This window comes from Passer domesticus, chromosome 7 (genome assembly GCF_036417665.1).
Source record: "Passer domesticus isolate bPasDom1 chromosome 7, bPasDom1.hap1, whole genome shotgun sequence".
Classification (NCBI taxonomy): Eukaryota; Metazoa; Chordata; class Aves; order Passeriformes; family Passeridae; genus Passer; species Passer domesticus.
The window spans coordinates 14,638,934-14,652,189 of record NC_087480.1 but is presented as its reverse complement, the minus strand read 5'-3'; the positions used below and the strand labels follow the sequence as shown (position 1 = coordinate 14,652,189).

Below are 13,256 nucleotides of genomic sequence, written 5' to 3'. Positions count from 1 at the left end.
CAGGGCTGAGGCGGGCAGGGCTGAGGCGGGCAGGGCAGGGCAGGGCTGAGGCGGGCAGGGCAGGGCAGAGCTGAGGCGGGCAGGGCAGGGCTGAGGCGGGCAGGGCAGAGCTGAGGTGGGCAGGGCAGGGCAGGGCTGAGGCGGGCAGGGCTGAGGCGGGCGGGAGCAGCGCCGGCCGCAGGCGGGGCACGGGCCGCTCGGCGCGGGCAGGGCAGCCGGGCACAGGGGCCGGGACAGCCGGGGCGAGGCCGGGGCGGGCGGGGGCCGGCACATTCCGGGCAGGCGCACTGAGCGCACAGCGCTCCGGGCCCATGGAGGCGGCGGGGCCGCAGCCCGCGCCGGGCCCCGCGGCGGGGCCGCAGCCGGGCCCCGAGGAGATCGACATGTCCCTGGGTAGGTGCGGGGCGCTGCCGGGGCCGGGCCGGGCCCTCCGTGCGGGCGGGGAGCGGGGTGGCTGTGCGGGATGGCTCGGGCCGGGCTCGGGCGGAGGTGGCCCCGCCGTGCGGGTGCCCTGTGCGGGCGGCGGGGCCGTGTGCGGGGCCCGGGCTCGGCGCTGGGCTGGCAGCAGCCCGCGGCTCACGGGAGAGCGGCCCGGGGGCTCAGGCAGAGCAGCCGCGGTGACAGGGGAACGGGGGCCATGGCCTCGCCGGGCTATTTATAGCAGCTTGCTCCGATGCTCGCCATTCCTTTGGCACGGGGAATGTGGACGGAGCATAAACAATCAACAACCGCCCTGTCATGAACTCCCCAGGCCTGGATTCTGACGCATGGATGAGAGATCTTGGTGGATTATCGTGTTGGTGACTGTGCTGTGAAAGGAAAGTCCACCAGAACCTTTTGTTACTGGATCAGCTTCCTAACTGAAACCTTGTGTCATTTCTTCCCAGCGAAGAGTCATTTGTTGGGAATGAGGAACATTTTCCACTGCAAACTCAAACTGATCCCTGGCTTATGCACCCTTATTTTAATGTTTCTACGAGGAACTATAGCAACAGTGGATCCCTCATTTTTTATTTTTCTCTCATAGTGTTGCACACCCTTTTTGCTGATGTGTGATGCTGCCTTTGCTTTTGCTCTCCCTTAGTGCTTCTCTCAGTCAGACCTCCTGTGGTCCAACTCCATATTCCATCCAGAATACACCTTACTCAGGGTAGAAGAGAGAATTGGAAAACAAGAGGCCCCTGGTGAAGAACTTTTTCCATCAGGTGGTTTTTCTATGCTTTCAGATACATTTGTGCCTTACATGAGTTAGCAGTCACGAAAAACTTCAGGAGCTGCTTTAAAGCTGCCCTGATAGATCTAATTCTGCCTCGAGGGCATAAATGTACCATAAGTGACCTCTCAGGATCCCCTTGCAGCCTTGTGTGGTAGTTCATTACAGTGCTCTGTTAACCCCATCGTGTTTATGGGCACAAAATGCAGCGTAACAACTCATGCCCAAACAAAAAAGACACTGAAAGGTGACAGATCAGGCACCTGAGCATTCAGCCCCTCTCATTTCCTCATGCTGTGGACAGCCCACCCTTGGATGAGTGGGGTCACCTCCCTGCAGAGCGTGCAGGGATGCTTTCAAAACGCTTCAAAGCATCCTGTGCTCCAAATCACACATGTCCCAAAGGCACATTTAGCTGAGACCATTAGCAAATTCATCCCAAGAACATGGCCCAGCATCTCCCAGCCTATTCTTTTCCTGGCAGACTTGAAAGAGAAATCACAATAGCAGCATGTTCTTACATGTGCTCTTGTTTCTTTTCCTTGGGCTTTGTATTCATTTGGGCACAGGAGTCTCTTGATAGGAAATGACAAGGGAGCAGTGCTGGAGGTCTGATAATTCATGGAAAGCACCCCCTGAAAGCTGATGGTACTTCTGTCCTTTGACTCCAGTGATACATTAAGGAGCTGCAGTAGCCACTGCCTGGGAAAGGGCCTGTTTTGGATGCTTCATTTCTTGCTAATTCGTTCAAGTTAAAACATTCTGCCTGCAGCTTCACAGATGTGCCTTTATTATTTTCAATTTGTAAAGATTTGCAGAGTATTTTCTGGAAGATTTGAGGTTAAAAGAAGAAAATGTCAGAAAATATTAATTAATGAAGAGATACCCCTTTGCCTTTGCCACTCCTCTTCATCAGAACAGCTTGAATTAAGAGGATCCCATTGATTGCAGACCAGCTGATTGAGATTGAGGGGCCTGAGCTGTTTCTTCATAGAGCTCTGCATCTGACAGTACTTTGTGCATGATCCAAGTAGCTCAACAGCTGTCACATCATCCCCCCTTTGGCCACCTTTCCTACACCAATTCAAGTCAGACCTTCTCAGAAAAGTTATTTGCCTAGCACTGAGCTCCTGGTGTCCCTGCAAAAACATCTTGCCTTAGGCTTGTGGGAAGCCTGCAGGATCAGATCCCTCAGTGGATGGGATCTGAAATCTCTGTCCTGCCCGTGGTGGGGACGTGCTGGATGGTGGCACATTTGTAAATCATTTGCTGCACTCTAATCTCCAGCCTGCAGGAGCCCCGTAAATGGATCCTATACTTTCTAAGCTAAGCTTAATCTTTCATTGTCTGCCCAGCGTAGCTCGCAGAGCAGCAAGCTCTGTGTTTACCATGGACAATTCCGAGCACCCAAAGAGGGAATGACAATTGGTGGAAAGTGCAGTTTCTATGGGTTTCTCCTCATTTCCTTCCAGATGACATCATAAAGCGCCACAGGAAAGAGCAGACAGATGCCAGCGCTGTGGGCGACAGCAGAAGGCAGCAGGTCAAGAACAGGAGTTCAGCCTCCGGCTATGGGCGGCCCCGATACCGAGCCTGGAAGCAGTTGCAAGGTAGATGGGCACTTGAGGCAGCAAAGGCTGGCCAGGCTGGGAAATGCATTTTTAGCAAAATCCAGCTCTTAAATCCTTCTCCTGTCCAATTTCTGTGTGCGTATAAGATGCGCTCAGGCTCTGATTAGCTTTTCTCCCCATAACAATGGAATATCAGGGCCCTTTCAGAGCATAATTCATCCATTTCTCTCCCTTCCACTCTCATGAATTACTAATTTAAAGTGACTTAATATCTATTCTCTATTCCCCTTGGCTTTGCATATTTTAATTATGCCTCTTCCTAATCCTCATTTTCCCAGAGCAGACTGAAATTATCCAAATTACCCCCTCCGTAACTGTATTTGATAGCTCAGTTACTGAAGCTAAATTGTCACTTTTGCCAAGCGTGCTATTTTTATGGTGAGGGGTTTTTTATAATACTGAGTGATCACACCTTTGCTTTGTTCCACTGGCTTTTACCTACAAACCAAAGTTATCTGCTGCATGAAATGACATCTCTATGAACTTTTTTTTTTTTTTTAATTACTGCTAAGTCACTCCCTAAAGATTTTAGTGATATTTTGTAGAAGTATCTTTGCAGTCTTATATTGGAGTGCCAATCACAGATCAGGACAGTGGGATCACTGGGAGCAATCCTGCCTCCCACCTTTGTGTTCTTGGTGACCACCACAGAGTCCCTTACAGAGGATTGTTCTAATTCAAATCGTAATGGTGATAAATGGCCTTAGCAAATTGATTTTTCTGTCAAAACCCACGGGCTTTGATGTTCTCCCGCACTCAAGCAATTACTGCACCCAGAGGCAAATCCAAAAAAATATTTTTTCCCTATTTCTTAAATGGGAGAGCTTTTCTGTTAATTTATATAATTATTCCTGCATTTCATAGGTTTTCAGGGAGTCTGAATTCAGCCCTGCCAAGTGCAGAGACCTGCCATGCTGTGTGGTGCTGATTGTCAGTAGCAATTTGGGGAAGCTCAGCATGACTGGGAATTTAGCCCATAATTCATCAGGGGCTCAGTTCACTTTGGTCCCTGCTGAAATGCAGTCCCTTCTGGGCTGAGATGTGATAACCATTATCAAAATGATGATCTGAGGAGCCCAGCACTGTAATGACAGAGGAGGGGGAAGGGTATTATGCTGATTAAACCAGCAAGCAAAGTGCTGTTAATCCCTCTTGGAATATGGCTTAAACCTTCTCCCTAGTGGGGGAAAGATGATTTTTAATGACAAGAAATTTGAATTTCAAATCTCCTTGGAAAAGAGTCTGTCAGACATGGGAACTTGTGCCCAGACTGGACTGGCTGAGCAGAGGTGCCTTTTGGCCATCCCAGGTGTGCTCAGAGCCAGGCTCTGAGCAGACACCCAAACATGGGATGTGTGTGTAGGGGTTCTTCCCCAGCTGCTGACGCTGGGGGGTTTTATTGAAATGTTCTTACATTATTAAATATCTGCCAGACCTTTTGCAGACATGAAGCCTCCCATGTGTCACACTTCAGGACACAGATGACAGAGCGAGGCCTTGGTCCCCAGCTGGTGTGATGGGGTCCCCCTTGGAGGCTGATGGCTCTGTCATGTGTTATTTGTGTTGGGTGAGCTGTGCCTGAGTGCACTGCTGAGCACAGGGTCTCTAATAGGAACAGACTGACAGGGACACGATTTTCTAGTCAGGGCTGCCTTCTGCAGCAGTCCCTCCCATTGCCCTGATGGAGTATCCAGGAAAGGCAGCTGAGCTCAGTCTGTTGTCCTCTCCAGGGTGTAGGAGAGCTGTGCAGCAAAGCTGGGTGTCCAGGTGGAGAGCAGCCCAGCAAACAGGCAAGAGATTGGGACAGGCCCAGGGTAGGGGCTGAAGAGAAACAAGGCAGGGCAAAAACAGACAGGGGGAATAGAAACAGGAGAAAAAATCAAAGGGACATTGACTACAGAAAGTCCACGTGCGGTCAAAAAGAAACAGTTTACTAAAATGGAGTGTTTGTCACAAGAGGAACATTTACATATCTGTACTTCTGCAATGAGAGGGCATTGTCTGCAAAGGAAATAACAACTGTCCCCAGAGCTTGTGAACTGTGTTGTGTTTTTGTGCACGTTCCCAACCAGCACCTCTGGCCATGGAACACAAAGCACCCCAACATGGTGTTTGGTATCTGCTTCCCAAGGGCCTGTCCTGGTGCCCTTCTGTTTTAGAGCCAGAGCAGCTCAAATCATCTTCAAGCATGTTCCAGTGTAAGCAGCTCAGGCTGATGCTGGCTGGCGTTACACCCTGAGGCTGGAGCCTTCATTCATTGTGGCAGTGGTGGCCCCTCAGAGAATGCCACTGCTGCCTCAGAACACTTCATTTCCAGTTGCTCCAAGGCAGTATAAATTGCTGTCACGTAGCAGTCGCTGTAAGATCAATATATGCACCTCACTGCTCTGTGCTTTGTGTCAGTGAGGTTCTGCTGTGAGATCCAGGGTTTGAGTGCACTCCCATTGCACTCTGCCATGCACAGCTTAATGCCTGATTTATTCACCCCCAAGGTGTGGGCACATTTCACTGGTGTAGCAGCTGTTGGGGGGAATGGGCTCAAAACAGAGGGGCTTCAGTGACTTTGCAGCTGGGGATAACAAAGTGTGAAGCAGCAGTGAAGGAAACCACACATCTACTGCTGTTTACCCTCTGTGTGCACTGAGAAGCAGAACATCTGGTTATAGGTAGTGGAGGTGTTTGGTGACTTGGACATGCTTGAGCTCCCTGCCTTGGTACAGAGATCAGAACACAGCATGGTGGTGACCCTATGCAGGCAAACCCTTGATAAACTGGTGTGAAGGGCAGCCTGGTGATTCTCCAGCAATTGGCCAAGCTTAATGGTGCTGGTGTCCAAGTGGCTGTGCTTAGGTGTTGCTTCAGGGATCTGCTGCTTTGTGAGGTAACAGAAAAAAAATTCCATCTTGGCATTCCAGCTGTGGGTTTGTGATTGTTGCTGTTGTGCCTGTGTCAGTTCACACAGTGACTCAGAAATTTGCTGTCTCATTACGACTACAGAATTTTATTATGTGGAGTAATTAGATTTGGAAGCACTGTGCTTCAGTCTGACAGGGCTTTCCTCTCGCTCAACACTTCAGCAGTCTTCAAAATCATCAGCAGGCTTCGGGGAGAAGGTTAAATGCAGGACGAACAGCGGGTGTGTGTGTATCATAAAAGAGCAGCAGGAGACTTCTCCTTCGATACGAGGAGCTATGGTATATCAAGCTAAAAGCAAACATATATGTATATATATATATGCAAAAATAAAAATTATACTGTGATGTGGGCCCTCAGAGCTGTTTCAGGCTGCTATGGGGTTGGCTTTAGAATGCTCAAATCATGTGTATATCTGTATCTAAATGCTTTTTCTGTTTCATAGTTAATTCATAGCAGTGTGAGCTCTGACAACAGATTGACAGGTCTCCTGATGTGGGTGTTCCTGTCTTTAAGAGGAATCAGAATTGTAAAAGGCTTTTCTCTTCTGTATTCTTTCACATCAAATAAAGTGTATGGCAGTCCTATATACAGTAAGAGTGCTAGAGAGATATTGGAAAAATTAATTATTTAATATAAATCAGCGTGACTTTTGCACCACTATTTCTGTAGTATCAGATTAAGTTCATCTTATAATCTATTTACAAAACTGTAGTCATAAACCAAATTTTGAAAGATGCTAAAGTAAGAGGGCTTTGTATTTAGGACCTCACCGTTTCAGAAGAGGCTTTGGACAGCAGCAGTTCAGTCGGAGACAATTCAGGAATGCCCTGCCTGGTCACAAGAGGAGAGCAGCTGCTGCATTCGATGGAGTGAGCCCTTTAAATCGCCCGGCGTCGGCTCAGGAGGTAGGGCAGTAAGGAAGGTATGGCTTTTCCCAAATGTCATGTAGAAATCTGCTCAGTTTTATGATCCTGGAGCACCACAAAGAACAATCTACATAAAAAACATCTTTTAATGCCTGTGCACAGCATTTGTATGCATAGGTGAGTACAGACATACATGAATATGGAATAGCAATTTTACAGTTAGTTTTATAAAGCTTCTGACTTAGCATAATTTTACTGATCAGTTCCCACGAGCTTTGCTAAAAAAGATTTTTTTAAATTGGTATGAAAAGGTTTAAAAATATTTCCATAAAAATTAATTCCATGGCATCTCATCTTACTATTATCATTTAGAGGAGGTGTGTTAAGATTCTTTGTTATATGTTCTCCACCCGGAGCATTTTCCAAGTTCCTGTGAAGTCAAAGGACAGACTTGGTGACTTGTCAGGTGACTCTGGTTCAGAGATATACTTTCACCAGAGACACTGATTCTCAGTACTGTGACAGATAAGTGTGAGAGGCAGCTGGGTTTTCCTGCACTGATGAAAATCCTCTCAGTTAGGAGGTCACACATGTTCAGTGAGCTTTTTAAAAAAATGCAAGCGCTGAGCAGGATGGCACATTTAGAGAATGTGTTGTAGGGGTATAAATAAGAAAGCCCTAAACTGAGCATGCATGTGCAAGGAGTGAGGTTATTCCTGAAAAGAAAGACCAGGATGACTCAGATATTGAGTGTGGCTGGTATTTACAGAGTAATAAGCAGTTGCTAGGAGGCAGAATTCTACAGTAACTTTCACTTTGCAGGAATAAACCAAGGGGGAAGAATATGGAAATAGACCTCAGTTAGTTGGTACTAACATGATGGTAGCTGTCCCACAGAAATCACCAGGCTGGAACCTGGGGCAGTGTGTGTTGGAACTGCAGGTCCACCCTGCTGAGGGATCTGCTGCTGTCTTCCATGCATCAGGGCGTGGTCCAGGCAATGCATGTGTCCAGACAAGAAAGAGCTGATGACCAAAAGGAACCTGAGCAGGGCTGTGATGCACAGCTTCTGTGAGACTTGCTCTGCATGGACTGATCTTTTATTTTTTTCTTTGGTTTCTGCAGCATTAGAATGAAATGTTCCCCCTGGCACCTGTAGTTCATGTGCAGGCGGAGGCACACCCCCTGACTGATGGTGGTCAGCAGAGAGCAGATCCTTGTGTGCTGTCCCTTGCCCTTACCCCCTGTTCTTGTACCAAGATTGTGCTGCAGGTGACAACTGCTGAGGTCTCACTGCTCTTTCAGGGCACCAAGAGCAATGCTTTTGACAAAAGCAGCAGCGGGCAGCAGGAGGAACAGCCACAGCCATCTCCGGGCCCCAGGAGATTCAGAGCAGGTGCTGCCAGCATCCACTCCCCAGGGAGAAGGTAAAATCTTCAGTAACTCTGGGTTATTTTGGTTTTCAGTGGTTTTTACCTGTGCAACTCATGGGATTTCTCTCTCTGTATGTGCCAGCTGGGTGTGGCTACAGCCATGTGCATGTGCAGCACCAGAAAAATACCCCTGGGTATGTTAGGAAGGCACCTGGAAAGAAAACAGTCTCATGCTCATAGTTCATAATGGCAATGTTAATCTGTGATTTTATTTCAGGAAGCACAGAAAATGTGACCTTTGTATTTTTAATAAACTTCGTCGCTTTGGGAGACACTTTTGAAGGGTGAAATAGCATTTATTTTCATACAGGCAGGAAATACAGATTCCAGCCATAAGGGATGGGCAGAGACAGGGCGTCTGTCCCAGTGAGGGGCCGCAGGAGCAGACTGTGCCCCAGGAGCTGTGAGGAAGGCAGTGTGCCAGGTGCTGGGCACTGTCTCGGTGCCTGTCTCATCAAGATCATTATGTTCTGAGCTCAAAAGGAAGCTTCTTGCAATCCTTCATCTGCTCTGAGCAGAACAGGGACTGAATAACACTGAGAGGTCCTTGCTGACCTGATTTTTTTCTATGATTTTCCTCCCATGTTTTTTGCTTTTAATGAGCAAAGCTTAGAACAAACAAACTGTTGCCTCATTTGCGCAGAAAATCAAGTTCCTCTGAAATCCTTTGCTGGCAGAAAAACCCGTTGGGCTGAACTCAGTAACACACAGCCTCATTGCTTCTTACACTGCTTTTTAAGACCAGCTTGGGTTAAGTATTTTGGCATTAAATGTTAGACCTGGTATCATGCTCAGCTCTGTGTCTCTCCTTTAGCAGCAGGCCTTTCCTGCAGAACAGGGGACCAGCGTTCCAGCAGAAGCGGATGCAGCAGTGGAACTTCAAAGCCCGCTTCCAGAGAGGGGTCAGTATTTGAGATTTTCCTCTGCAGTCTGCTGGTAGTGACAAACCTTCACATTTTACCAGCCCAGTTGTAGCTTTGCTTCCTAAAGTAACTGGGAGAGAGAGGTGGAAGACCTGAACGCTCATGTATTGGTAGGAAAGTATTTGCAGGCAGTTTTTAATGCAGCTTGGTATTCTGTCAGCTGAGTAGTAAATCCTGGGAGGGTGATAAAAATAAACCTTGCAGTTTATAGAGCAGCACAAGCAGGGCAAGGTAAAGGCACACCATACACATCACTGTGCCAGTGGGAAACCCCAAATTATTTTCTTGACAACTCACAAGGAAGGAGTTGTCAGATACACCAAACAAAATCCTGGGAAAGGAATTGCTGTTTCTGAGAGCTAATTCTTTTAAGTAATTGCTTTTAAATATATTTTACAGCAGATGGATTCTCAAGGAGAAGGGAAACCGCCAAAGATGAGAAGGTAATTGGTGAACAAAGGCACAATGCAAATAGACAGTGCTCTTTCAGGCTTGAAGCTGGATAAATCTCCCTGTCTCGGCAGGTGGCAAGTGAAACCCAGCCCGGGAGCAATTCTGACGGTTTCCGTGGTTAATCCCCAGGCGGGCCAGCCCAGTCTGTAAGTAAATGAGGTGATTTGTTAGGGTGGGAGCCCTACAAAAGCCATTGCAAATCCTTTTAGCATTATTGCAGCTTCACTTCTGTAATGAGTGTGCAGTGAATGGTTCAGATCCAAAATGGTTAGCAAATGATGTCTGGTTCCTTTCCCAGCATATCAGAAGGAGATAAAAATCTCCTGTATTTACCTGTAATTACATGGTAATCTGTTATTACCGTGCCCTCATTTGTTATGCAGAGTGAGGAGAAATGGAAGCACCATTGTGGGAAGAGGTGGCAGGCTGGTTGTGGGGTGTTGGGAGAAACAGCCATGCCCTAAAGGGACACCTTGTGCTGGCTGTGTTAGAGGAGCTCAGAGGCTGGAAAGGGGCAGCTGCAGGACCTGGCACCCAGCTGGGGGCAGAGAGAAGCGTGGGTGAGGGCACTGTGCATGTCCTGGGTGCAGAGAGCTCCCCTCAATAGCCTGGATGTGACAGTCCCCAGTGCTGGAACTCTGCCTGCACGGCTGCTCTCCTGGCTCTGCCAGGGGCCAAAGCCACCATGGGATGGGTGGAGTGTGCTGGTTTGCAGAGGATGGGAAGTGCTGCCTTAGCATCCTGAGTGACAGCAGCTCTGTGCTTTCCCCAGGCCTGGATCCAAGCACCCATTCCTGCGAAGCCAGAGACCCCCAGCACAGGTGGCCAAGCCCCAGCCCAAGGGGGTGCTGCTGAGGTTCAACTTCCGCGCCATGGCCAACCAGGTAGAGGATTGTCGACAGGACAGGAGGCACCTGGCTCCCTGCAGCAGCCCTGCCACTGAGCTGTTAACGTCACACTCAGGTTTCTGGGGCTGCCAGCTGGGTTTATCTAACACAGCCTGGGAGGAAAGTCCCGTAGCTGTGTTGGCCAGGTTGCTCACAAAACTGAAGGCACTTGAGAAGACTGTTCAGCAACTACAGACTCAGCCCAGTTTTCCCCACTCTGATGGCCTGTCTTGGCCTGTCCATGTGCTTGCTTGGAGCAGGGAGGTCCTGCTGATGAGTAGTCGTGGCCAGAGGGGACTGTTTCACTGTCAGTGCTTCCCATTCCTCAGAGACACGTGGCACTTCTGGGCTTTGCTCGCTCTTTGCTTTGGTGCCCTTCTTGGTGTCACATTTTACACTGAAGTATGGTCCAAGAGCCCTGGGGCAGCTGAGAAATCCTGTTCCACCTTCTTCATTGCCGGCGTTTCTTGTCTGGACGGTTTGGTTTTACCTGATGCCTTGTGCTCAAATGCCATCTGCTTGCTCCTGTTCTTGCCGAGGACGCCCTGTGTCTTGGGGCTGGGAGCTGCTTGGAGGTTTTCCAGCCGCACACAGTCTGTCGAGCTCCCTGTCTCTGTGTGCTGAGTGGTTTAATTGACTAACCAGCTGTGAATCACCAGCCTGACTGATGGGCTCTAATCAATACCCTGCTACAAGTTTGGCTGTGCTTTGCCACGAGACAGGGGACTGACTCGCTCTCGCTTTCCCCTGCAGACCAGCCTGACGCTGGATGAGAGGTTCTCTGGTCTGAGGAATAAGAGGCGCTTTACAGCAGCCAGGAGCGCCGGACGGACGGTCACCATGCCTTAGGACCGCGTGCTCGTCACAGGGACTGCCTGTGACAGTCCAGGCTCCATGACAAGGCCTCAATAAAAGTTGCTAGATTCCCTTTGAGATAGCTGATTTGGCAATGTGCTGTCTCCTTCCTTACACACAGAGTGCATGAGTGATTGAGGGCAGGGATTAGGCAGGATGAGAGTTTACCAGAGCACAAGGCAGGTGGGACAGGGGCGGGGTGGTGGAGGAGGATGAGCAGAGATGGATTTGCTGGGAGAGCTCTGCTGGGAAGCTGTAGGGCTGGCACCAGCCCTGTCCCCCTGCCAGGGCACCCTGTGCTGAGCAGGGTGATGGCTGACAGCGGGAGGGTGTCCCACAGAGACTTCTCTACATTGTCTGTGGGTGGGAGGGTTTGAGGATGATGTGCCTGCCCACACGTGAGACAGAGGAAAGTGGGGATGGTGCAGCTGCCCGCAATCACCAACATCCACCCAGCTGCCCAAGTTGTGCTTGCAGGCATCCCTGCCCAGAGGTTTGCAGTGTAAGACCCCTCCACCTTGAAAATCTGTTGCTTTGCCCTGGCAGTCAGGCCTGAGCACCTTGCATTTCTCTGTGGATTGCTGTGCTGTTCTGACTGCTGCTGCAGGGCTGGGGTGAGATGGGCCATGCCATGCTGCTGGAGTAACTGTCCCCAGCACGGAGCAAGACAGGCTGCCCCAGCCCAGATCACATTTTCCAGTGCTGAGTAGTTCTGCATTAGGGTTTTTGTAGTTGCAGCTCCACCCATGCTCAAAGCAGCAGCATAATCAAACCAGCAGCAGCACTCTGATAAACATTGGGTGAGATGTTAATGAGCTGGGTTTAGACATTTGTTAATGAAGCCCTGCATCAACCCTGAGTAACTGCTCCATTCTCCAACCACTGCTGGAACCCAGCACTGAACATGCTGGACACAGCCTGTTTCTGGGCTCTAAGCTGTACTTATAACAGGAAATATTCGATAGACTGCTTTACTTTTTACACTGAGCATCTTTAACAAGAGACTGGACTTGGCATTGGTTTTATAGGAATGTGTGAAATGTTAGTTGACGAAGCAGTGATGTATGAGTCCAGTGCACTGAATAAAAAACTTAACTTGTCAAATGTTACTTCTGGTTATTTCCTTTCCTTCAACAGCTCTTTGGTGCAAGTTCAGCTTCTGTGTGACACTACATGGCCTGGTGCAGTTTACTGCTTTAAAAGCTGGCTTCAAAGCAGTGTGAGGTTTTCAATAGGTATCTTGTAAAATCTTTGCTGTGATCTCTTATGCCTGGAATGTCATTGGCAAAATTATCAGAGCAGTCCTGGCTCTGGGTATATTAAAAATTAAACAAATGCACCCCAACATCCAGGTTAATGAACTCTGTAGGAGACATCACCCCTTCCTGCAAATAATCTGTATGTCAGGGAAGTTAAAAAGTTGAACGAGAAACACAAATGGCAATATCCCTGATTTCAGTTACCTCCTGACTGTAAATATGGACAGAAGACAGCACACTCACTAGGAAAGCCCAAGCACTTCTTCAGTCAGGTTGCAAAGGGATGGAGCCATTCAGTCCTGAAAGAACGGCTGAGTGGGAAACAGATCAGATTGCACCTTGATTATCTTCTCCAAAGAAACATTTTTTAGCAATCTGTACCTTATAATCTTTCAACCACTCTTTATATTGAGGGCTTAGGTGATAAAAACTGCTTTTTTTCCTAGCTTGATTCCCTTGCAGTGCACTACAGTGCTGGGTGACTGACTATGTAGCAGGAGATATAAAAGGCTTTGCACTGAATTCACAAGCAGCCAAAATGCATAAGCATCACAAAAAAAACATATTGGGAGAGGGCACAGTGTGAGCTCAGCCCAACAGGCATAAAATACCCCATTATGCCACAGTACTAAACCCACAGAATAATTGTCTCTAACAGAATTATCCCCGCTGTTGTGCACAGGGTGAACTGCTGCACAGGGCTTGCCTGTCCTTTGAGAGGGTATTCATGTGACACAGTTCAGCTGCTTCCTGAGCCATCCCAGGGGCACATGTGGCCTGTGCTCATCCAGTGTCTGACAGCTCCTGTGCACTGTGAGGA

At 48.7% G+C, this 13,256-nt stretch overlaps 1 protein-coding gene and 1 long non-coding RNA gene across 8 annotated transcripts; one reads left to right on the top strand and one right to left on the bottom strand.

Moving 5' to 3' along the window:
- The first annotated feature begins 219 nt into the window (after positions 1–219).
- LOC135304511 (UAP56-interacting factor-like) lies at positions 220–12,281 on the top strand. 7 transcript variants are annotated; one of them, XM_064426967.1, is made up of 9 exons: positions 237–393; positions 2,686–2,823; positions 6,523–6,665; positions 7,932–8,053; positions 8,877–8,961; positions 9,382–9,425; positions 9,507–9,581; positions 10,208–10,319; positions 11,076–12,281. In XM_064426967.1, exons 1-9 carry the CDS (start codon positions 312–314, stop codon positions 11,169–11,171), a joined length of 897 nt encoding a protein of 298 aa, XP_064283037.1. In that variant the 5' UTR covers positions 237–311; the 3' UTR covers positions 11,172–12,281. The 7 variants fall into 7 exon arrangements, with proteins under 7 accessions (XP_064283034.1, XP_064283033.1, XP_064283032.1 ...); XM_064426966.1 differs by having other exon boundaries at positions 8,874–8,961; XM_064426964.1 differs by having other exon boundaries at positions 220–393; positions 9,385–9,425; positions 10,208–12,281.
- LOC135304513 (uncharacterized) lies at positions 5,818–7,936 on the bottom strand. The gene is made up of 2 exons (XR_010365893.1): positions 7,503–7,936; positions 5,818–6,731 (listed from the first exon to the last, which is right to left on the bottom strand). It is a non-coding gene; the product is annotated as an uncharacterized LOC135304513 (long non-coding RNA).
- Positions 12,282–13,256: the final 975 nt, after the last annotated feature.

Bases quoted from the DNA above. Each gene is read 5' to 3' on its own strand.
- LOC135304511 (XM_064426961.1), top strand. From the start codon at position 312: ATGGAGGCGGCGGGGCCGCAGCCCGCGCCGGGCCCCGCGGCGGGGCCG. The intron at 2,824-6,522 runs GTAGATGGGCAC...CTTTGTATTTAG, and splicing joins AGCCTGGAAGCAGTTGCAAG to GACCTCACCGTTTCAGAAGA. The intron at 8,054-8,873 runs GTAAAATCTTCA...TCTCTCCTTTAG, and splicing joins ATCCACTCCCCAGGGAGAAG to CAGCAGGCCTTTCCTGCAGA.